Raw genomic sequence first — 24,104 nt, forward strand, 5'->3', positions numbered from 1 at the left:
TACTTTTTGCATTCGAAGATTAAGGGCTAAATTCTGGAAAACACTCTTTTCCAAAGGAAGCACATTGTTTTATGAAGATGCTTCAGTTACTAAGCTTAGGGGTCTTTTGCCTGTGCCGTGAAGTTTGGGCTAGTGTTGAAAAAATATTCAAATATTCAAATCAGCAGCTTAAGAGCTGTTAGAAGTCGAGGGTCAATTGAGTATTTAAAATAAAGTACACTTAAATTGAAGAATGTTTCACCAAATTAAAACATTTTTCCTTTTGAGACATATATACATAAAATATGTTATTACATGAAAACTATCTGGAATTTTCTTAGAATTTTTGATTTAAAAATGAGTTTTACAGATCAATTTTAACATAAAAGACATAGTTTCTAAACAAATATACAAAAAAAAAGAAAGAAAAAAATACAAAAGATGTAGTTTCTGCCTAGTATCTTCGGAGATGTGACCTGTCTCACACTTTGCTTTTAGGTGCTCTGAAAGACGACTGCCATATTTCTTTGAGATGTCCCTAAGGGAACTCCAAACTGAATTATGAATATACCACCTACTCCGTATTTTAAGTCATAGCCCACCCTCTCAAGCATGCCCTATGCAAATGTACTGAAAATTCATTTGGTCATTTTTGGCTAAATAACAGATAAACAGAAATTGAAATTTATTCATATATTTTGGAATATGCATATTCATTTGGGAAACAATAAATTATGTACTATTCAGACCCCATTAATACAAATGAAATGTGGGAGAAAGATAGAATAAAAATAAAAGAGAGGTCCTGAGGCAGTGGGCAGGGGAGCTAAAAAGAATGAGGGTTCTGTGAAGTGAAGGAGAGTATGAGATCAAGGTTAGAGTCTCCAAAGTCACATTTTATGGTAAGAAGCAGCAGGTACTTCCATTAGGAATAATCGAGAGCATGGACCAGGTGTGGTGGCTCACGCCTGTAATCCTAGCACTTTGGGAGGCCAAGCGGGGGGTGGATTACTTGAGGTCAGGAGTTCAAGACCAGCCTGGCCAACATGGCAAAACCCTATCTCTACTAAAAATACAAAATTAGCCAAGCATGGTGGTACATGCCTGTAATCCCAGCTACTCAGGAGGCTGAGACAGGAGAATTGCTTGAATCCGGGAGGCGGAGGTTGCAGTGAGCTGAGATCACGCCACTGCACCCCAGCCTAGACAACATAGTAAGACTCCATCTCAAAAAAAAAAAAAAGAAAGAAAGAAAGAAAAAGAAAAGTAATAAGCAAGAGCAAATAAGCCTTCACCTTGGAATACTACAGAAATTGGACACCTATAAATATCATTTGAGGCCGGGGGCAGTGGTTCACTCCTGTAATCCCAGCACTTTGGGAGGCCAAGGTGGGCGGATCACCTGAGGTCAGGAGTTCCAGACCAGCTTGGCCAATGTGGTGAAACCCTGTCTGTACTAAAAATACAAAAAGTTAGCTGGGCGTGGTGGTGGGCGCCTGTAATCCCAGCTACTCAGGAGGCTGAGGCAGGAGAATCGCTTGAACTCAGGAGATGGAGGTTGCAGTGAGCTGAGATTGTGCCATTGCACTCCAGTCTGGGCAACAGAGCAAAACTTCATCTAAAAAAAAAATCATTTGATAAGTAATGCTGGTTTTAGCAAAGAAAGATCAAATTTTCTTTGATGAGGAATTTGTTTTGATTTGTCATGTTTTCAATTTTAAACCAAAAAAGGAGAACTGAGTAGTTTTTCTATGGTGGCATAAGTGTAATCTGGCAAGGCACAGGATGCCAGACTTCTTTTGAACTTTGAGTCATGATTACATTTCTGTGGAAGGTCTATGCAATATCTTAATGGTGACCTTAGTGTTTTTTCATTCAAATAGAAGTTATGGGTTCGAATGTCAGTCTTGCTCAGGTCCGGAAATAGTTACCATATGAATGTAAAACGTTGTGCGGGTTTTTATCTTTTTTTTTTTTAATTTTTGAATTTAGACCCGAATTGTATTATAACCCAATTTATATTTTTTTAAATTGCATTTTAGGTTTTGTGCAGGTTTTATCATTTACTTCAAGGCAAAGTTTACACAAATGCAGTTTTTCTTGAGATTAGATGTTCCTCCTTAATCTCTAAAGATCCACTTACTTTGTTCATTGGGTGCTGTAAAAGACCGTCTCTATTTAGTTCATTGCATACGGTTAGCAAAACAAGGATAGCAACAACCTAAAGTTTTAAAACAAGGAATGAGATTAAACTTAAACAGCCTTACTACGTAGCTATATAAAATCATTTTGCAGGGCTGGGCACAGTGGCTCATGCCTATAATCTCAGGATTTTGGGAGGCCAAGGTGGGTGGATCACCTGAGGTCAACAGTTCGAGACCAGCCTGGTCAACATGGTGAAACCCCCATCTCTACTAAAATTACAAAAACTAGCCAGATATGGTAATGTGCACCCATAATCCCACCTACTCAGGAGGCTGAGACAGGAGAACTGCTTGAACCTGGGAGGCTGAGGTTGCAGTGAACTGACATTGCGTCACTGCACTCCAGCCTGGGAGACAGAGTGACTCCTTCTCAGAATGATAATAATAATAATAAAACAATAAAATATAATAATCTTGTAGAATTTAGTTAATAATATAAGAAAATTATAATCAGGCCAGGCACGGTGGCTCACGCCTGTAATCCTAGCACTTTGGGAGGCCGAGGCGGGCAGATTGCCTGAGGTCAGGAGTTCAAGACCAGTCTGGCCACCATGGTGAAACCCCATCTCTACTAAAAATACAAAATAAATTAGCTGGGCGTGGTGGCAAGTGCCTGTAATCCCAGCTACTCCAGAGGCTGAGGCAGGGGAATTGCTTGAACCAGGGAGGTTGAGGTTGCAGTGAGCTGAAGTTGTGCCACTGCACTCCAGCCTGGGTGACAGACTCCATCTCGAAAAGAAAAGAAAAGAAAAGAAAATTACAATCATTGAAAACAAAAAGTAGATTTAAAAACATTATATATGGGACAAACCTAATTTTATTTTTAAAAATTGTGTATAGAACATATTAAAAAATTACTGAAGAATGGTTATGCCTGGATAATGGTTACTTAAAACTGTTTACTTTGTACTTTTCTGTATTTTATAAATTAATTGCAGTAAACAAGCATTACTTTTGCAGTTAAAATCATAATATACATGTTAAACAAAACATATCTACCTTGATCTGCTATATTGTCATAGGTGAAATGGCATTTCAAAATCAGCCAAAGAAGATTTTCCAAGGCACAACCAACATGCTTTTTTCTGATACTTCCCAACTATCAGAAAATAATTTGTGGTAAGTATTAACATGAGATTCTAAACATTCATTGACCATTTTTACTTGTTTTTTTAAGTCTACTTTGATTATTGCATGTATTCAGAAGTATGGTACATTATTATTATTTTCTTTTTTTTCTTTTTTTTTTTGAGATAGAGTCTTACTCTGTTGCCCAGGCTGGAGTGCAGTGGCATGATCTTGGCTCACCACAACATCTGCCTCCCGAGTTCAAGCGATTCTCCTGCCTCAGCCTCCCAAGTAGCTGGGACTACAGGTGCCTGCCACCATGCCCGGCTAATTTTTTTGCATTTTTAGTATAGACGGGGTTTCACTATATTGGCCAGACTGGTCTCGAACTCCTGACCTCGTGATCCGCCTGCCTCGGCCTCCAATAGTTCTGGGATTACAGGCATGAGCCACCCAGCCCAGCCCATTGTTAACTATTCTTAGAATTTTTAAAACTGATATTCCAAATGGATACTATAAACTTGAGTTCTTTTATTTTTTATTATTTTATTTTTCTGAGAAAAGGTCTCATTCTGTCTCCCAGGCTGGGAGTGCAGTGGCACAATCTTGGCTCACTGTAACCTCTGCCTCCCAGGCTCAAGCAGTCCTCCCACCTTCGCCCCTGAGTAGCTGGGACCACAGGTGTGCACCACCACGCCTGGTTAATTTTTGTATTTTTTTTGTAGAAATGGGGTTTTGCCATGTTGCCCAGGCTGTTCTCAGACTTTTGAGCTCAAGCAATCCACCCACCTTGGCCTCCTAAAGTGCTGGGATTGCAGGCGTGAGTCATGGCACCTGGCAGAGTTTTTTTCTCATAAGGTGTGTGTGGCACTAATATATGGTGGATACATTTTTAGAAGTGAGATTTTGGGCGTTAGATGAAGAGATATTAAAGAAATACATAGAAATGCATCCTTGGAAAACAGCATCTTCTGCTCATCTTTTCTTCCTTGGATTTTTGTCTATTTTTTTGTGTTGAGAGTATTATTGAAATGCATGTGTAAGAAAGCGTGTTTTAGTGATAAAAATGGGAAATACCGGAATGGATTTCTTTTTTTTCTTTTCTTTTTTTCTCTGTCACCCAGGCTGGTGTGCAGAGGGGAGATCTTGGCTCACTGCAACCTCCTCCTCTCGGGTTCAAGCGATTCTCCTGCCTCAGCCTCCCAAGTAGCTCAGACTACAGGCACAAGCCACCACACCTGGCTAATTTTTGTATTTTTAGTAGAGACGGGGTTTCACCATATTGGTGAGGTTGGTCTTGAACTCTTGACCTCATGATCCGCCCGCCTCACCCTCTCAAAGTGCTGGAATTACAGGAGTGAGCCACAGTGCCTGGCCATGGATTTCTATTTATTGTTACTGGTGGTTTCTTATACAACTCTTACAAAACTTCACTTATGAGAAGTGCCAGTTCTTGGTCATGGATTTTGCACTCATATGTAGACAAAGCAGAGTACATAGAGAGATCTCTTTAGTTCTGTTATCAATGAGTGGCATTTTCTTCTAGTCTACTTCCAGCTACTTTTGATGGAAACAATAGCAATGCTGGATCCTCTGGTAATTCATCAGCTAAAATTAGCATGGTCACAAACTCTCCTGTGTCACCTTCTGATACTGGTTCTTATTTTTTCTAGAAGAGGAACTTTCAACTAAATGATTCACCCATCCGAAGACTTTCAACCAATGGAGAAACACACGTATCAAGCAAACCAAGTGAAAGCAACCAAGAAATGTACTGTGTAATAAAAGCTATCTCCTCTTTATCTTTTTTCTTCAATTTCTTAAAATTCTGTTTATCTACAGAACTTGCATGTATTCAATGTTATAATATTTTCAAAGATGTTTCCCAAATAAGAATTATGTTAAGATAGAAGCATCCATTGTTAAGCTGCTAATGTCTAGAAATGCTGTACATTGACTTTTTAAAATAATCAGAAGTATAATCCTAATAAAATATAATTGTTCAATTAACAAAGTGAAATGATTTTTGACAATTATGTACTTAATGGTCCATGCTAGTCTTTAATCCTATTTTCAGTAACTACTAGCTTCCAGTTGGTAAAGAAAAGTCACCTATCAAAGGCAAGTCTTACAACTAAGTTAGTTAAACCGTACTCATCCAAGGATTGCTTATTTTGCACATGAATCCTCAGATGTTCAATTTGTTTGGAAGCAGTAGGTAGGAGAAGAGCAAGATGAATTAAAGTTAATTGAATAGAAAGAAAATAATATGTAATTGGGACTTCACTCAATTTGTACTCAACCTGATTAACCCTGATTAATTTTGTATTCTAATTAAGTCTTGAAAAATGTTGATATATTGTAGTCTTTTACATTTTTATCAATTACGTTTTATTCATCATCATGACTACTGATTTGATTAAATACAGGCTTAATATGTTAGGGCTTTTCTGCCAAAATCATGTGCTTCCAATTGTTCCCTAAGGGCTATAAATGTTTGTTTAAGCCCTAATTTTCTGTTCAAAAGTCTTATGGGTTTTTTTTAAATAGGAAAAATTGTGTGTTAAAAATTTTAAATTTAAAATAAGTGCTTTAAGTAATTGGCGGTAGTATTAGCATTTTGAAAAATAGAAACTTATTCTTATGAAATGAAGCTGAGATTGGTTTAAATTGCCTCCGCTAAGACAGGAACAGTTACCTAAAATATGTATAAAAGACTTTTTTCTTTTCATCAAGAAGATTCAGAATGATAGAAATCTGATGTGGGTATGCTGCCATATGGGAAAAACACTGTGGAACTAACAATTTTTTGACAGTGACCCTGATGGAACTGATCAGAATTGATATAATAAGTGGGAGAAGAGTCTATTCAATTATGAATAGATGAAACCAAGTATTTATCAAATGACTAGGATCATGATGGCCTCTTGAAACTGGGACAGGATTCTATAAATTGGCTAAGAACAAGTAAACTGTAAATATTGCCATTGTTACTTGCTTTTTTACTTGCCAGACCTTTAGTGGACCGATTGCGAGAAGGGCCCCTAATAGAATGAGCTGTGGTTGTGGCGATGTTTCTTGCTGAAACTGTAGATCACTGACAGGCAAAGGTCCACATGTAGTATTGATACCTTAGCCAAAGAGAGTTTCACAGAATGTTCAAGTTCAAGGACTAAGGATGGACAAAGTAACTAATGGGTGTTAGATTACTATTCAGTTGTATAAGGAACTTGTATCAGCAAATCTTGGTAATCTTGACTGTCTCAATATACTTTTCTCAACTCAGACAATTCTTTTCCTTCTATTCAGTTTTTTTTTTTTTTTTCGAGACAGAGTCGTGCTCTGTTGCCCAGGCTGGAGTGCAGTGGTGTGATCTCAGCTCACTGCAACCTCTGCCTCCCAGGTTCAAGCAATTATCCTGCCTCAACCTCCCAAGTATCTGGGATTACAGGTGCACGCTACCATGCCTGGCTAATTTTTGTATTTTTTGGAGAGATGGGATTTAACCATGTTGCCCAGGCTGGTCTCAAACTTCTGGCCTTAGGTGATCCACCCGCCTCGGCCTCCCAAAGTACTGATATTACAGGGATGAGCCACCCAACCCAGTTCTAGTCAGTTAGTTTTTATTGATTTAGCTGCACACTAGGATGCCACAACTCACTATAATATGCTCAGACTCGAGGATTCCATAGCTGGTTCTCCACTCTGTCTGTTGCCTTTTGAGTTTGTGTATTGGGAGGATCCACTTCTAAAGTGATTTTCCATTTATTGTTGATTTTAAGACCAAAATGATTCTAACTTTTACTTGCTATTCTGTGTTTGATTTTTTTTAAACTATGGTGAGGTGGCTGGGCACAGTGACTCGCGTCTGTAATCCCAGCACTTTGGGAGGCCGAGGTGGGCAGATCACCTGAGGTCAGGAGTTTGAGACCAGCCTGGCCAACATGGCACAATCCTTTCTCTTCTAAAAATGAAAGATTTTAGCCAGTCATGGTGGCAGGCACCTGTAATCTCAGTTACTCTGGAGGCTTAGGCAGGACAATCACTAAAACCTGGGAGGTAGAGGTTGCAGTGAGCTGAGATCACGCCACTGCACTCTAGCCTGGGCGACAACAAGACTCCGTCTCAAAGAAAAAAAAAATATGATAAGGCTATATTTTGTCTTCCTAAACATGCCAAAGAATTATCATATCAGTTTTCTATAGTGAAGGACGTTTATTAGTTTTCCAGGGCTGCCATAACAAAGCATCACAAACTGGGTGGCTTAAGCAATGGAAATGTATCATTTCACAGTTCTGGAGGCTACCAATCCAAGATCAAGGAGTCAGCTGGGTTGCTTCCCTCAGGAAGCTCTGAGGGACGATCCGTTCCTTGCTTTTTTGGTGGTTGCTGGCAATCCTTCACTTACAGATACATCACTCTAATCTCTGCCTCTGCCGTCACATGGGATTCTCTCTGTGTCCTGTATCTTCTTATGGCCTTCTTATAAAGATAACCAGTCACTGGATTTAGGGCCAACCCTAATCCAATATGAACATATCTTAATTTGATTATTTCCAGGTCAAATTCACAGGACCTGGGGGTTAGAATTTCAAGATATCTTCTAGAGGACACAATTTAACACACAACAGTATACTTTTAGAATTTTGATTTTGCTTGTTTTATCTTTCCTAAATTGGTTTTTTTTAATTGTCTATCCTGTAACTCGTCTTTTTTTTTTTTTTTTTTTTTTTTTTTTTTTTTGAGACAGAGTCTCGCTCTGTCATCCTGGTTGGAGTGCAGTGGGGAGATCTTGGCTCACTGCAACTTCCACCTTCTGGATTCAAGCAATTCTCCTGCCCACAGCCTCCTCCTGAGTAGCTGGGATTACAGGCATGCACCACCATGCCCAGCTAGTGTTTTGCATTTTTAATAGAGACAGGGTTTCACCATGTAGGTCAGGCTGGTTTCGAACTCCTGACCTTGTCGTCCACCCGCCTTGGCCTCCCAAAGTGCTGGGATTACAGGCATGAGCCACCACACCCGGCTAACTCGTCTTAAAAATGTGAGAACAAGAGGTGACTATAAAGCATCATTATTAAGCCTCAAATATGTGTTCAATCAAGTATTCCTATTTTACTTACAATGTTATGAAAGAACCGTGCTCCAAATTTACCCTAATGATTCACGGAGATTCAACATGAAAACTCACTGAAGTAATGAGTTGTGTTGTCAGATCAGGAAAGAATATATATGGTTTTTAAAATTTATAATTACTAAATCAACCAATAACATTTATGATTTTAAGTATATTCAATAAATACCTAATGAATACTTTCTGTGACAGGAAACTTTAGTAAAACTTGTATGATATATGAGGATGAGTGAGATACCTTATCTGTCTTCAAGCAGGATAACTAAGTACAAAAACAATGATACAAGATAGTCTGTGATAATATGACTATAGATGCACATAAGAAAGGACACTTCTACTGTAAAATAGGATATAAAGCTAATACTGAGATCATGTAATCTTAGTATTCAGGGATTTTAGAAGTCTTTGAAAGAATTCCAGACAGATTATTTTTTAGCCTTAGTTTGAAATCTTGGAGGAATGAACTGACTCTGTCACAAGACAGTTCATTCTATTGTTGGACAGCTCTCATATTTAGAAATCTCACGTTAAAAGGGGGGATGGGTGTAGAGTTTGTATTTAGGTGGCCTGTTTCATTGGCTCTTTAGAATTGAGGCAAATCAAATGAGCTATTAAAAGCACACGCGTTAAGGTTCTAATTCTGCATTAATCTTTGTCCCTGCTCCTTGAATTATTAGTACTCCCACTACAGGATATATTTAATCTCATCTCCTAAATGAATTTTTAAAATTCACCTAGAAGCAACTATATATAAATATCCATGATGAAAATGCATGTATGATACTTTAGATATGTGGGGAAAACTAATTACAATTTGCCTAGAGTGTTTTTAAATATTTTAGATCTTAAAAGTTGAGCTTGAAAAATCTATCATATAGGTAGACTTCAGTGTCGGATAGTTAAAATTGTGTATTTAGAAAAGGTCAGGGAACCATAAATACTCCAGCAAATATGTAATTTTGTTTTCCTGAAATTCCATAATGTCTCGCAGAATTCTTACAATGTGGTTCTTAACCCAAGGGTAAACAAGATTGATTTCCACAAGTGTCTATAAGGTATAGGGGGAGAGAATCATACATCATATAGGAATCTTGGAAACTTGCTCCACCCCCTTATTAAGGGAGACTTGATGACCCCGGTCTCTCAAAAGAAATGCATTAAATGAATGCAGTTATTAACTGAATCCTATAAATTGACCAACAGCTACATATGTGCAACTGCAGATTTCTGTGGCTTTACTGACAGCAAAGTAAATCAGTGACATAAATGCTCATGTCAGCCCTTTTGGGGAGTGACCAAACTACATTGGTAGCAGGTACAGGAGTCAGGAGACTAGCTACGTGGGTCCTTGGGCAGGTCACTTCACCTCTCTGGGCTTCAGGAATCCAATCTGTAAGAGATCAGACTAGTTATTTATAAGGTCCCTTCTGCCTCTTAAAATGTTATGGATTCTGTGACAATATCTGCAAAAGTCATGGTGGCATTGAAAATATTTGGGAAATTAGAGAGCTTTATACCTAATATTTTCATTCTTTCTGGCAACAAGAAACTCATTTTGCTCAGCTTCATCAATGGTTTCCTCCCTTTTCTGAATTACACATGATTTATGATGAAATGTGGAGAGCTAATTTCCCCCTGGTTTCTTGTTTTGTGTGAATAAATGATCCTCTCAGGATTTCCATATTAATAACAAGTTCCCACTGACACAGCACTCACCACAAAATTTTCATTGTACTGTAACAACAACTTGAGACAAAACAAAATAAAGATATACTTGGTATATTTGTCTCAGAGAAGCAAGGGAGACATGTCCAAAAACTACATCACCTATGAAAACACCATCCCAATACAAATTCAGAAGTGCTCTACTCGCACTAAAAAGCAGACTACCAGTCAAAGAGCTTTTCCTTTTTCCTTGATAATTATGATATGGCAATAAGAAAAGACTTCTAACGTTAAGTTGGCTTACTTCTTGTATGGCTCTTGTGCCTGGTAACTCTGCAGTGAACACCAACAAAAAAGGACAAACAAAACAAAAACAACACCAAAAAAAAAAAAAAACCCAACAACTAATGTCTAGTCGCACTAAGATCAGTTAAATTAGCATTTCTCAGGGTACTTTATATTAGGTTGGTGTAAAAGTAATTGTGGTTTTTGCCATTAAAAGCAAAGGCCAAAACCGCAGTTCATTTTGTATCAACCTAATAAAATGTGAATAAGTAAATGTCCTGAAGAATTGAAGAGGAAGGGCCGGGGGAGTCCACGATCAAGTAAGCTTGGAAAATTCAGTTGACCTGTTTCTTTAACATTCTGAAAGCCCAAGAAAGAGGATGTGGATGAAGCATTTTCAAACTGTTTAACCCACATTCTCTTGTTAAGGGACAGCTTGTGGGATTGTTACGTAGAATACCCTTTGGGAAACATTGGGTTAAAATAGATTGCAGTATGTTCGTTCCACGGAAAACTTGGCACCAATGAAGAATGATGGCATGGTCAAAATCACTTCACGTGGATATTTACACTAGCTTATAAAGTTAAAAAGCAGTGTGATTAATGGGATCTCATTTTTGGTGTTTTTTTTTTTTGGTGTTTTTTCTTTGTTGTTTGTTTTGTTTTGTTTTTGAGATGGAGTTTCACATTGCACTCCATGCTTTGTTTTTATTTTTAAGAAGTAAGTGTATGTAGCTGGGCATGGTGGCTCACGCCTGTAATCCCAGCACTTTGTCAGGCCAAGGCGGGCAGATCATGAAGTCAAGAGATCAAGACCATCCTGGCCAACATGGTGAAACTCTGTCTCTACTAAAAATACAAAAATTAGCTGGGCGTGGTGGATTGCGCCTGTAGTCCCTGCTACTCAGGAGGCTGAGGCAGGGGAATTGCTTGAACCCAGGAGGCAGAGGTTGCAGTGATCCAAGATCGCCCCACTGCACTCCAGCCTGGGCAACAGAACACGATTCTGTCTAAAAAAATGTATATATGTATATAATTTTATATCTATATATAACAAAAAAATTCTGTAAGCTTATATGCCAAAACATTTAAGTTTCTAGGGTAGGTAGCAGGATTGATGATTTTTATTTTTGTTTGTTTTCTCTTTGCCTTGTCTGTATTTTCAGATTTTTCCATATGGAATATGTATTACTTGTATAATCGAGAAATAATAGAATGTATATGTATTTTAGAAACTGACATGCAGTTATTAACTGTGTGAGAGATGGGGTGAGAGGATCCAGAAGCCCACCTCTATTTGAGCTTTTATTGAAGTAGAGTCTAAGAGTCTTTCAACTGTTGGAAAATTCTACTCATTTAAACATTCTTTCTGACATGGAGGCAAAATTACCTTCCAGCCTTTTGGCCCTAATTTGTCCCAGGAAATGCCACAAAATAAGGACAACCCATCTCCTCTCCAATCGATGCAGATATTTGGCAATGACTAGCATGACTTCACAAATCTTTTTTTCTCTAGATTTTCCATCCCACTGTTTCTTCGTTAAGAGTTTCCAGACCTTGATACTATCCTGACCGTTAGCTTTTGAACATTTTCCAGTTTATCAATTTGTTTAAAGTATGGCATCCAGAAGTGACCACAACACCCCACACCTTTTCCATGTCTCATTCTTAGTTTCCATAGATTGTGGTATTAGAGTTCTCTGACTTAAAAAGGAATTTCAGAATGTGACTGTACTCCAAATTCTATACTAAGATTATGAAGAAGGAGCAGGATTGAAATAATAAAAAAGGAAGAAAAATAATAATGAAAAAATTGGCGGCCGGGCATGGTAGCTCATGCCTGTAACCCAGCACTTTGGGAGGCTGAGGCGGGCGGATCACGAGGTCAGGAGTTCAAGACCAGAATGGCCAAGATCATGAAACCCCCATCTCTAGTAACAAATACAAATATTAGCTGGGCATGGTGGCTCATGCCTATAATCCCAGCTACTTGGGAGGCTGAGGTAGGAGAATTGCTTAAACTGGGACCTGGGAGGCGGAGGTTGCAGTGAGCCAAGATCACAGTGAGCTGAGATCACGCCACTGCACTCCAGCCTGGGCTACAGAATGAGACTCCATATCCAAAAGAAAAAAGAAGAAATTGGCTGGGCATAGTGCACTCCATTGCACTCCAGCCTCGGCGACAGGGCAAGACTCCATCTCAAAAACAAAAACAAATTTAGATTAGATGAGAGACATTCAATTATCTATCCCCCATCTTTAATTTCTATGGTTATATAGATAGATAAAGCGGTCCAGGTCAATTTCTCATCCAGCGTCCCACATTTATTAAAATGTTAGTAGAACTTTTTACCAAACATTAAAAGAAAAATTAGAGACCTTGTCTACTGATGGGGAAGGCAAAGAAATCCCTGTATCTTGGACAAGGAATTTGAAGAATCTCACGTCCTTTGCCATTTTCTACTCTTTGTCCCAGTGGTTGGTCCCAGTTTTTCTGGCTTTTGATCAGCATTAGAGCTGCGTTAGACAAGGTCACACTGCATCAAGATTGATTGGCCTCTCAGCTGAGAGGCACCTCACAAGATGATAGTGAAAGGCCAGGGTTATTGGTGATGTGTAGAATATCACTTCTTGTCCTTGACGTGTTCTCTGCTCTCCTGCTAAATCTAGTGTACACACGGGTCTTCTTTCCATCCTAATGAGTCCTTTGCCTTTTATTCTTTTTGCCATTCCTCCTACATAGTAGACACTTATTACTAAAGCATGATAAATATGTGCACTAGCTCCAAATCACACTGAGCCCAATGATTTCCACCATGCACATGTGCCTGTGTGCTTAGTGTTTCAAAAGAGTACTTGTATAATTGTAGGTACTGCATCTTGGCACACAGGATGCTTTCTATTTCATGCTTACTACACAGAAATAACTTTACATTTTCAATGCTTGAAGTTTTGGGTTTATGCGGCTTTTATTTTATTTTTGTTTTTATTGTTTATTTTTGAGATGGAGTCTCACTCTGTTGCCCAGGCTGGAGTGCAGTGGCATGATCTTGGCTCACTGCAACCTCTGCCTCCTGGGTTCAAGTGATTCTCCTCCCTCAGCTTCCCAAGTAGCTGGGATTACAGGTGTGTGCCACGAAGCCCAGCTAATTTTTTGTATTTTTTAGTAGAGACAGGGTTTCACATGTTGGCCAGGCTGGTCTTGAACTCCTGACCTCAAGTGATCCTCCCGCCTCAGCCTCCCAAAGTGCTTGGATTGAAGGAGTGAGCCATCATGCCTGGTCTTACGCAGCTTTTAAAATCAATTTTATTTCAGGTGAACTGTCACTGTTAAATTGACTTAAAAACAATTTTTCTCTGTGTCTGTTTATGTTTTATTCCTCATCTTTGGCACTCTCCTTGCTCATTAAAAATGTGGCTTAGAAAGAAAAATAAATAAATAAAAATAAAATCAATTTGATTGAGATGTAACTTACGAATTACAAATTGTACCCATTTTAAGCTTACAATCAAGATACACACCATTTCCATTGACACAGTAAATGTCCACTGCCCGTTTGCAGTTAATCCTCCACCACACTCACTGCTGCCTCCAGGCTACACTGAACTACTTTTCATCACTGTAGATTAGATTTTCTTTTTATAGAACTTCATATATATGTAATCACACAACATGTACTCTTCTGTGTCTGGTTATTTTTGCCTGGAATAATGTCTTTGAGATCCATCTGTGTTGCTTCCTCTGTCACTAGTTCATTACTTTTTATTGACTAATCGTATTTCATTGTGTATCTGGTACAATTTGTTTATCTTTTCATGTGTTCATGGCCATTTGGGTTATTTCCACTTGAGAGTTGTTACTAATAAAGCTACTATCAACATTTGTGTCTATGCCTTGTGTGAACATATATTTTAATTTCTTTTGAGTAAATACCTACTAGAATTTATTTATTATATAGTGAATGCCTTGCTTAGCTTTCTAAGAAATTAGCAACCTGTTTTACAAAGTGATATTACCATTTTACATCCCTGCCAGGAGTGCATGTTCATTTACATAGGTCATATATGTAGCTCTTTTAAACAGTGTTTTGATTTTGAGGTCCTGCTTTTCAAAAGCATTTGTTGTGCTAAATGTTGCTTAACAAAAAAAAGACATCAATGAAGGTGAAGGAATATGTTTAAATATGTCTATTTTATTTAAAATGTTGATCAGATTTTTTTTTCTGAGAGGGAGTCTGGCTCTGCCACCCAGGCTGAAGTGCAGTGACACAATCTTGGCTCACTGCAACCTTTGCTTCCTGGGTTCAAGTCATTCTCCTGCCTCAGCCTCATGAGTAGCTGGGATTACAAGTGTGTGCCACCACACCTGGCTAATTTTTGTATTTTTTGTCAAGACGGGGTTTCACCCTGTTGGCCAGGCTGGTCTTAAACTCCCTACCTCAGGTGATCCACCCGCCTTGGCCTCCCAAAGTGCTGGGATTAAAGGCATGAGCCACCACACATGGCCAATCGGATTATTTTTGTTTTTAAAGAATTTAATTTATAGATCTTGGGTCTTGGTGTTTAACCAAACACAATTATTCATTGCTGTTTAAAATGATCAGCTAAATGGCATACTTCCTTCCAAAGAAAATCCTATGTGATTTAGAAAATAAACTGACCTGACTTTCTAGAGGCTGATAAAATTCTTAGAAATAGCTGGGCATGGTGGCTCACGCCTATAATCCCAGCACTTTGGGAGGCCAAGGCGGGTGGATCACGAGGTCAAGAGATCGAGACCATCCTGGTCAACAAGGTGAAACCCCGTCTCTACTAAAAATACAAAAATTAGCTGGGCATGGTGGCGCGTGCCTGTAATCCCAGCTACTCGGGAGGCTGAGGCAGGAGAATTGCCTGAACCCAGGAGGCAGAGGTTGCGGTGAGCCGAGATCGCGCCATTGCACTCCAGCCTGGGTAACAAGAGTGAAACTCCATCTCAAAAAAAAAAAAAAAAAAAAAAAAAAAAAAAAAAAAGAAATAGCTCCATATGACTTCCTACTTCTTTTATTTAACTTGGAAACTCATGATAAAGCATGTTCGATTAAAAAAAGGCTGTGACTTGCTAAAGTTCCAGTGATCAGTGTGGCGTACTAGATGTGTATGTGGCCTCCCAAAGCCCTCCACTTATTGGCCAGAAAAGAATCTGACTTCATAGATACTTGCAATGTCCTGTTGATTAGGGGCAGTGGGTATTGGAAAAGCCACAAAGCATGGTATCGCGCTTTGGATCTTGGTAACAAAAAAGAAATAAAAAAGCAAAGCAAAATAAAACAATAGAGGCACTTGGTCTATTTCATCATACCAAGATCTAAGGGTTTACAAGAGCACATGTTTCCAAGCAACAAGCTTTTTGCTAATCCCGCTTTAACAAATTGAACCTCCAGCATAAGGGCTAGAGTTGTCTGAATCTTGTCTGCAGCTCGCTACATGCGGGCAGGAGAAGGAAGCCATTTGTGTAGTGGATAATGTAGTCCGCAATTCAACAGGCTGTCAACTAAATGAATCTGATGTCTCCTGTCCTCAACAGTGAAATCAGGGGTAATATGCCTGCCTTTCAGGACTTCTATCCTATCATAGGCAATCCACACCAAACAGATCCAACATTGTGTTCCTTGGTGCCATAGGAGCTACAATAACCCATCACATCTGTAGGCTATTAGAGGTCATAGGCAATGCCTGCCCTGCACCACAGATCTAACCCCTTCTACTCTTAGCTTTTTAGTTTCCACAAGAAGCTTTTCTTTAGTCTGCTCTTTCCTCTAAGTGATTTAAAAATATTTATTCTATACAAGGGTTCATCTTCCCTTTATAAACCAAATATTTATGAGCAACTCCAATGCTCACATTCCATGGTTACTGTAATATATTGACTTTTTATTGATTAAGCCTTTCAGGTAATGTGGGTTCATCTGTGTCACTTTGTGGAATTGTCATTATTCAATGAGAACTAAAACCAGAGAAAGACGTATCTCTGGCTCAAAGTCTTTTTCTTCGAGACAAGATCTCACTTTGTCACCCAGGCTGGAGTACAGCAGTACGAACTTGGTTCACTGCTACCTCGACCTCCCAGGTTCAAGTGATCCTCCCACCTCAGCCCCAAAGTAGCTGGGACTACAGGTGCATGCCACCATACCTGGCTAATTTGTTATTTTTTGTAGAGACGGGGTTTCACCATGTTGCCCAGGCTGGTCTTGAACTCCTGAGCTCAAGCAATCCTTCGGCCTCCCAAAGTGCTAGGATTACCAGTGTGAGCCATTGCACCTGGCCTGACTCAAAGTCTTTGATCGAGTAGGTCAGAATCCAATATTATTTCTTATGAATAAAAATAACTTTTTTTGACATGGAATATTGCACTGTCACTGAGGAATCTCGGCTCACTGCAACCTCCTCCTCCCAGGTTCAAGTGACTCTCCTGCCTCAGCCTCTTGAGTAGCTGGGATTACAGGCGCCCACCACCACACCTGGCTAATTTTTCATATTTTTAGTGGAGACAGGGTTTCATTCTGTTAGCCAGGCTGGTCTCAAACTCCTGACCTCGTGATCCACCTGCTTTGGTCTCCCAAAGTGCTAGGATTACAGGCATGAGCCACCGTGCCTGGCCAAAAATGATTTTTCTTTAAGGTACAAAGATGACTTCTCAGGAAGTCGAACAGCAGTAGTATACTTTGAGAGACTAAGCAGGTTAACAGGACCAACATGCTCTCTAATGATGCATTATTTATTGTCAGTTAGATTCTGCTTCCTCCCCAAAAGGACTTGAATTAGAGACAACTGAAGTTGATAGGGTTCGTCTTTAGTTTCTTTCCACCTTTCTGCGGCTTCTTTCCCTCCAGCTCACCACCCGCAACTGCTTAGTATCTACCCTGCTCTGCCCTCTTCCAAAAAAGGGCCTATGCTCCCAAGGCACATCATCTTCCCCTCATCTAATCAAAACCTCCCATCCTAGCAAGGCTGAAATCAATTTGGACATTCTGATTAAAGTTCTTCCTAGGAAAATTAAGTGACTAATAAATTTAACTCTGGGGAGAGGTGTTCTAAAGCAGTAATTTAGTTCTAACCTCAGTTGTTGGCATTGGGAAGGCAGTCAGGGAACGCTGCGACTGGGAGGCTTGGTTTCCTTCCTGTCCCCTCTCCAAGTCTCCCCTAAGCACGACATGGAGTGGGTAGAAGCCAATGAGCCCTTCTCTCCTGTATTCCCATTATTGTCCCCATTTATTTAGGAGGAAACCGAGGTTTTGCAAAGTTAGTCACTTTACCCAAGTTCCTTCCTAGACCAACGGAGACAGTAATGACCCCTCGTAGCATCATTGTGAAGATAAAATTATCTGCTGCATGTGAAACCCTAAGCTACCTGGAAAATAAGGACATAATTTAGAAAGTGGTTTTTATTGCTGTTATTTAATAACTGACCTACAAAAGGAAGGGAAGGGGCCAGCGCTAGGTACTCTCCAGTTTCCCTTTTTAATTAATTAATTAATTAATTAATTATATTTTTTGAGATGAAGTCTTGCTCTGTCAGTCAGGCTGGAGTTCAAGTGGCGTGATCTTGGCTCACTGCAGCCTCTACCACCTGGGTTCAAGGAATTCTCCTACCTTAGCCTCCCAAGTAGCTGAGATTACAGGCACAAGCCACCATGCCTAGCTAATCTTCGCATTTTTAGTAGATTCAGGGTTTCACCATGGAGGCCAGGCTGGTCCCGAACTCCTAACCTAGTGATCCATCCGCCATGGCCTCCCAAAGTGCTGGGATTACAGGCATGTGCCACCGCACCCAGCCCAGATGTTTAAAACTGAGTAATTCATGTGACTCCTGGCTTCCCTTCCTCCTTCCATGTTGTCCCCCAAATTTAATACAAAAATCAGAAATATTTTTTCTTTTTTTTTTCTTCTTGTTTCTTTTCTTGGAAAAAAATCAGAAATATTGACAAGTGAAAAGGAGAAAATCAAAATTATTCACAATGCCATCATCAAACGATCGGCCTTTTGATGTATTTCTTTTCAATCTTTATATGGCCCCTTCCCTTCCTTTTGTAGGTCAGTTATTAAATAACAGCAACAAAAAGCACTTTCTAAATTATGTCCTTATTTTCCAGGTTGCTTAGGGTTTCACATGCAGCAGATAATTTCATCTTCACAATGACACTACGAGGGGTCATTACTGTCTCCCTTGGTCTAGGAAGGAACTTGGGTAAAGTGACTAACCTTCCCAAACCTCAGTTTCCTCCTAAATAAATGGGGACAGTAATGGGAATGCAGGAGAGAAGGGCCCATTGGCTTCTACTGACTCCATGTTGTGCTTAGGGGAGACTTGGAGAGGGGACAGGAAGGGGACCAAGCGTCCCAGCTGCAGCATTCCCTGACTGCCTTCCCAATACCAACAACTGAGATTAGGACTAAATTACTGCTTTATGTATTTATGTATTTTTTACAAACTTGAACCTTAGTATAAATACTGCTTAAGTAAACGCACTTCTTTGAGTGAGTTCATTTCCTCCTGTATAAAGTGAGGACTATTACAGTAACTACTTCACAGGGTTGTTATGAGGATTACCTGAGATAAAAATATAGAAAAACACTTACCACAGTGACACATAGCAAGTTGAATTAACGTTAGCTATTACGATCTTCCCACGTCAACAAATATAGCTCTACATGGGAATGTAATGCGTTGTGTCACTGCAGTGTCTGAGAGGAGTGACTAAAGTACTGCAGTGACTCAACACACATTTGTTTGGCACAAGAGCAAGGATATCTGTGAGATAAACTCCTAAAAGTGGAATTTCTGGGTCAAGGCTGTGTGAGTTTGTAATTTTGATGGATACAGTCAAATTGCCTTCATCCAGTGCATGTTGCTGTGATTTCTTTAACTTATAAAGAAGTAATGAGGCTGTTTTACATTTTTTCACTGATGCAAACCCAGACCAGGAAGAACGTTCTTTTTTTTTTTTTGAGACAGAGTCTCGCTCTGTCGCCTAGGCTGGAGTGCAGTGGCACGATCTTGGCTCACTACAACCTCTGCCTCCTGGGTTCAAGGGATTTTCCTGCCTTAGCCTCCCAAGTAGCTGGGACTACAAGCGCCCACTGCCACACCCAGCTAATTTTTGTATTTTTAATAGAGATGGGGTTTCACTATGTTGGCCAGGCTGGTCTTGAACTCCTGACCTTGTAATCTACCTGCCTCGGCCTCCCAAAGTGCTGGGATTACAGAGAACATTCTTATAACTGGATTTTTGCATAAATCCATGATTATTTATCCAGGGCAGAGGAAAGAGTATGAGTAAGGGCCCAGAGGTGGAGGCTCAAATGACGTGCATGGGAAACTGCTAGTATCGATGACTAACAGAGGGGAGAATGGCAAGAAGTGAGGAAAATAGAGTGGGAGCAAATTATGAAGGACCATGAAAGTCACTGTTATTCATTCAGTCAGTCACCGAATATTTATCGACCACCTACTACAGACCAGGTACCGTTTTAGATACTTTGTCCACTTACTGAACAAAAACTTCCTACCCCGAGGGAGCTTACATTCCAGCAGAGAGTGACAAACAATATACGCAATGTTAGAAAGTGACAAATTCTATAGAGGAGGCCGGGCGTGGTGGCGCATGCCTGTAATCCCAGCACTTTAGAGGCCGAGACAGGCGGATCACGAGGTCAAAAGATTGAGACCATCCTGGCCAACATGGTGAAACCCCGTCTCTACTAAAAATACAAAAATTAGCTGGGTGTGGTGGCACACACCTGTAGTCCCAGCTATTTGGGAGGCTAAGACAGGCGAATCGCTTGAACCCGGGAGGCAGAGGTTGCAGTGAGCTGAGATTGCACCACTGCACTCTGGCCTGGTGACAGAGCAAGACTCTGTCTCATAAATAAATAAATAAATAAGTTCAATAGAGAAGAGAAAAAATAGGGCAGGCCAAAGGGGATCAGGAGTGCTGAGAGCTGGGGCAGGTAGGTGCAATATGAAATACAGTGGCTACCCCAGTGTGGACTTTGAACTTACTCTCCAATGAAAAAGTAGGCGTCACTTACATTTATCACCAACTTGCCACATCCACATACCTGATAACCTAATTATTCTCTTTAAATCATCTTACCTCCCCTACTTAAATTTATTTCAAAGGAAACTTCACAACACTAGCATAAATGGAAACCCAGGATCCCTCTTACAAAGGTCTAGAGGGGGCCGAGGCAGGAGGATCCCTTGAGCCCAGAAATTCAAGACCAGCCTGGGTAGCATAGGGAGACTCCATCTCTACACACACAAAACTTTTTTTGAAAAATAACCGGGCAGCTGGGCACAGTGGCTCAGGCCTATAATCCTAGCACTTTGGGAGGCTGAGGCGGGTGGATCACCTGAGGTCAGGAGTTCGAGACCAGCCTGGCCAACACAGTGAAATCCTGTCTCTACCAAAAATACAAAAATTAGCTGGGCATGATGGCAGTCACATGTAATCCCAGCTACTCGGGAGGCTGAGGCAGGAGAATCACTTGAACCTGGGAGGCAGAAGTTGTAGTGAGTCAAGATTGTCCTACTGCACTACAGCCTGGGGGAATAGAGCGAGACAATGCCTCCAAAAAAAAAAAAAAAAAAAAGCCAGGCATGGTGGCATAAGCCTGTGGTCCCAGCTGCTTGGGAGGCTGAGGTGGGAGGATCACTTGAGCCAAGAAGTCAAGGCTGTAGTGAGCCGTGATTGTCCCAGGGCACTCCAGCCTGGGTGGCAGAGTGGGGCCCTGTCTCTAAATAAATAAAAAAGGGCTGGGTGCAGTGGCTTATGCCTATCATCCCAGCACTTGAGGGAGTTCCTGCTTGATAACCCATGTCCTGTCATTGAAATTCAAAGCCAGGCCCAGTACCAAGGGGTCTGGCACAAGGATGGGGTAGGGGATATGAGGAGAGGGAGAGGAGTTGGAACAATCGCTGAGAGAAATATGATACAGATATATATAAAGGGACTGCCTTGCAGCCCTTGGGGCCCAGCTGAGGCTGGCTGGCCTGGCTTTGTAGTGGAGCCAACTTCATGACATTCTCCAGCAATAGCTAGCAGCCTGGGAGCGGGCAATGGAGAGAATGCATGGTGGGGTTTTCACAGGGCCAGGGATTGGCAGAGCAGGTGCTGCCAAAGGTCACAGGGAGAGTGAGTCCAGGGAATCAATGCTAGCAGAGCTAAAATGGCCGATGGGCTGACTTGGAAAGAGGAGAGGAAACCAGGAGGATGCTGATGGTCTCTGGGAAAGGAGAGAGGAGGAAATACAGGCTGGTGGCTGTGGGGCTCAAAATGTGGTTGAAGGAGACCAACAGGAGGCTGAGGTTGGAGGGGCTTTTCTCAGTTTGAGATGTGGAAGTGGTCCTTTGACCCTGGATTAAGAGGAAAGGAGAAGCAAGGAAACGGTGCGTGATGAAAAGGTGCAGACTGCGTTCAAACAACTCTTACCTTTGGAGACCACTGGGCAACTGCTATCAGAATTACAAATGCACATCCTGTCTATCCAGGAATTTCATTCTAAGGAACTTCTCCTCCAGGTATACTTACTTGCTTTTGTGCAAGATGAATGTGTAAGGCAGGCCACTGAAGTATTGTCTGTAATGGCAACAGGTTGGAAACTGCCTAAAAGTCCATCAGTAGTAATTTGATCAGTTAAATTAATTATGCTTCATAAAATAGAATGCTATGTAGCTGTTAAAAAGGAGGAAGATCTGGCTGGGCACAGTGGCTCACGCCTGTAATCCCAACACTTTGGGAGGTCATAGGCGGGCGGATCAGGAGGTCAGGCCTTTGATACCAACCTGGCTAATATAGTGAAACCTCCATCTCCACTAAAAATACAAAAATTAGCTGGTGTAGTGGTGTGTGCCTGTAGTTCCAGCTACTCAGGAGGCTGAGGCAGAAGAATCACTTGAACCCAGGGGGGCAGAGGTTACAGTGAGGCAAGATCGAACCACTGTACTCCAGCCTGGGCGACAGAGCAAAATTCTGTCTCAAAAAAAAAAGAGAAAGATCTTTGTGTATTGATACAGAATTATCTCCAGAATATATTGTTAAGTGGAAGAGACAAGGTGCAGAACACTGTGAGTAGTTTGCAATCTCTTTACTGGCATGTACATTTCTGGAAGGATCCATTAAAAAACCGTTGCTTGGTGCAGTGGCTCATGCCTGTAATCCAAGGACACTGGGAGGCTGAGGTGGGAAGATTGCTTGAGGCCAGGAGTTCAAGACCAGCCTGGGAAACATAGTAAGCCTTCATTTCTACAAAAAAAAAAAAAAAAAAAAAAAAAAAAATGTAATAGCCAGGCATAGGGGTGCATGCCTGTAATCCTCCCTACTTGAGAGGCTGAGGCAGGAGAATCTCTTGAGCCCAGGAGTTCAAGGATATAGTGAGCTATGATTACACCACTGCCCTCCAGCCTGGGCAACAGAGCAAGACCCTGTTTCTAAACAAGACAAAACAATAAAACTGTTAATATTCATTGCCCCTGAGGAGGGAGAACTGTTGGCAAATGGGCAGGCGTTGGAAGGGAACTTTTCACATGTCCTGTTTTTTTGCACCTTTTGAATTGTGAACCATCTGAATATATTAATTACTGAGAAAATAATTAAAAACATATACACATAATTTGAATCTCTTAATTTTAATATTATGTGTACATATGTAATTTGAATCTGTTATATAGATATTAAATCATTAAAACAAAAGCATGACAAAAACTTCCACCAGAGATTTCCTTTATTCCAGTCAGTTTATTGGAATAATGGGTGGGGATTTGGAGAAAATGAAATTGACCATGTGTCAATAATTGCTGAAGCTGGTTGATGGGTATATGGGGGTTTGTTTTCATTTAAAACAAAATTGCCATGTGTGTAGATCAAAAATGGTCAAATTTTGACAATTTCGTGGGGCTTAAACTAATGCTGTGTCATTATTTTCATAAATTCTTCATAGCACAAAAGCTTAAAAAGAAAAAATAAATTCCCACTAGGTCCTTGCTAAGAACATGGGTGTACTTTCTCATCCCGGCTGTTGTATCTCATAATTGAATGGAAATTCCCATTCCCACATCAACTTCTGAAATAGCAGTACTGCCTTCCCGATTTCCCTTTATTACGGGACCCAGTACTGTTCTCAGGATTTTTTCTATTAACAACACTCTCTCCCCATCCTGGTGCGTGTTAATTGGCTACTACATTATCCTTTTTGCTGGTAAAGCTCATCCTTTTCTCAAAAAATCACTTCTTCCCTTCTGATCGCTTGACTTTCTCTTCCTGCCGTGAAGTTTATTACTAGCAACTTTAACTAATTTGGGCCATGCCCTTATCCAGGTTACTTGTATTTATCAATCTGGGTCCTGATACCTCTCGGGCATCCATTATACATCACTCCAAAGGTCTTCAGTAAGCACACTTGTGTTCGACCTTTCAGCCTCAACTTTTGCTGATGTCTGCACTTCTTCCGTTACCTTAGAGGCTATGACAACCTCAGCCTGGCCCCCGACACCTGCTAATCTGTGCCTTGTTGTCTGTCCTCGGGAGGCAGGTGGCTTCCCCTTGCTGCTTAGAGGCCCAGGCTTCTTCCCCCAACTTCTTGCATGTCTCACTGGCACCCCAAGCTGAATAAGTTATCTCAACTCTATGCCTCCTCTTTTCCTCCTCTGTAGAGAGCCCCACTGACTCCCTTGCTTGGGAAGTCTGGGTTTAACATACACCTCTGTGCTCACGGCATCCTTCATCACA

The 24,104-nt window shown here is 40.7% G+C and overlaps 1 protein-coding gene across 6 annotated transcripts in view; it reads left to right on the forward strand.

The window, feature by feature from the left end:
* PABIR3 (PABIR family member 3) overlaps positions 1-5,053 on the forward strand; it is a 49,396-nt gene extending 44,343 nt beyond the window's left edge. For 5 of the 6 annotated variants that reach the window (XR_013531545.1, XM_008989932.4, XM_008989935.5 and 2 more), the window contains 2 exons: positions 3,206-3,302; positions 4,925-5,053. Coding sequence is in view for 5 of the 6 variants with exons in the window: in XM_008989932.4 (XP_008988180.1) it covers positions 3,206-3,302; position 4,925 (98 nt within the window). In the remaining variant the exon portion in view is untranslated. Of the gene's footprint in view, positions 1-3,205; positions 3,303-4,797 lie in introns of all 6 variants that reach the window. The other variant, XM_078362913.1, reaches the window with a different exon arrangement.
* Positions 5,054-24,104: the final 19,051 nt, after the last annotated feature.

This window comes from Callithrix jacchus, chromosome X (genome assembly GCF_049354715.1).
Source record: "Callithrix jacchus isolate 240 chromosome X, calJac240_pri, whole genome shotgun sequence".
Classification (NCBI taxonomy): Eukaryota; Metazoa; Chordata; class Mammalia; order Primates; family Cebidae; genus Callithrix; species Callithrix jacchus.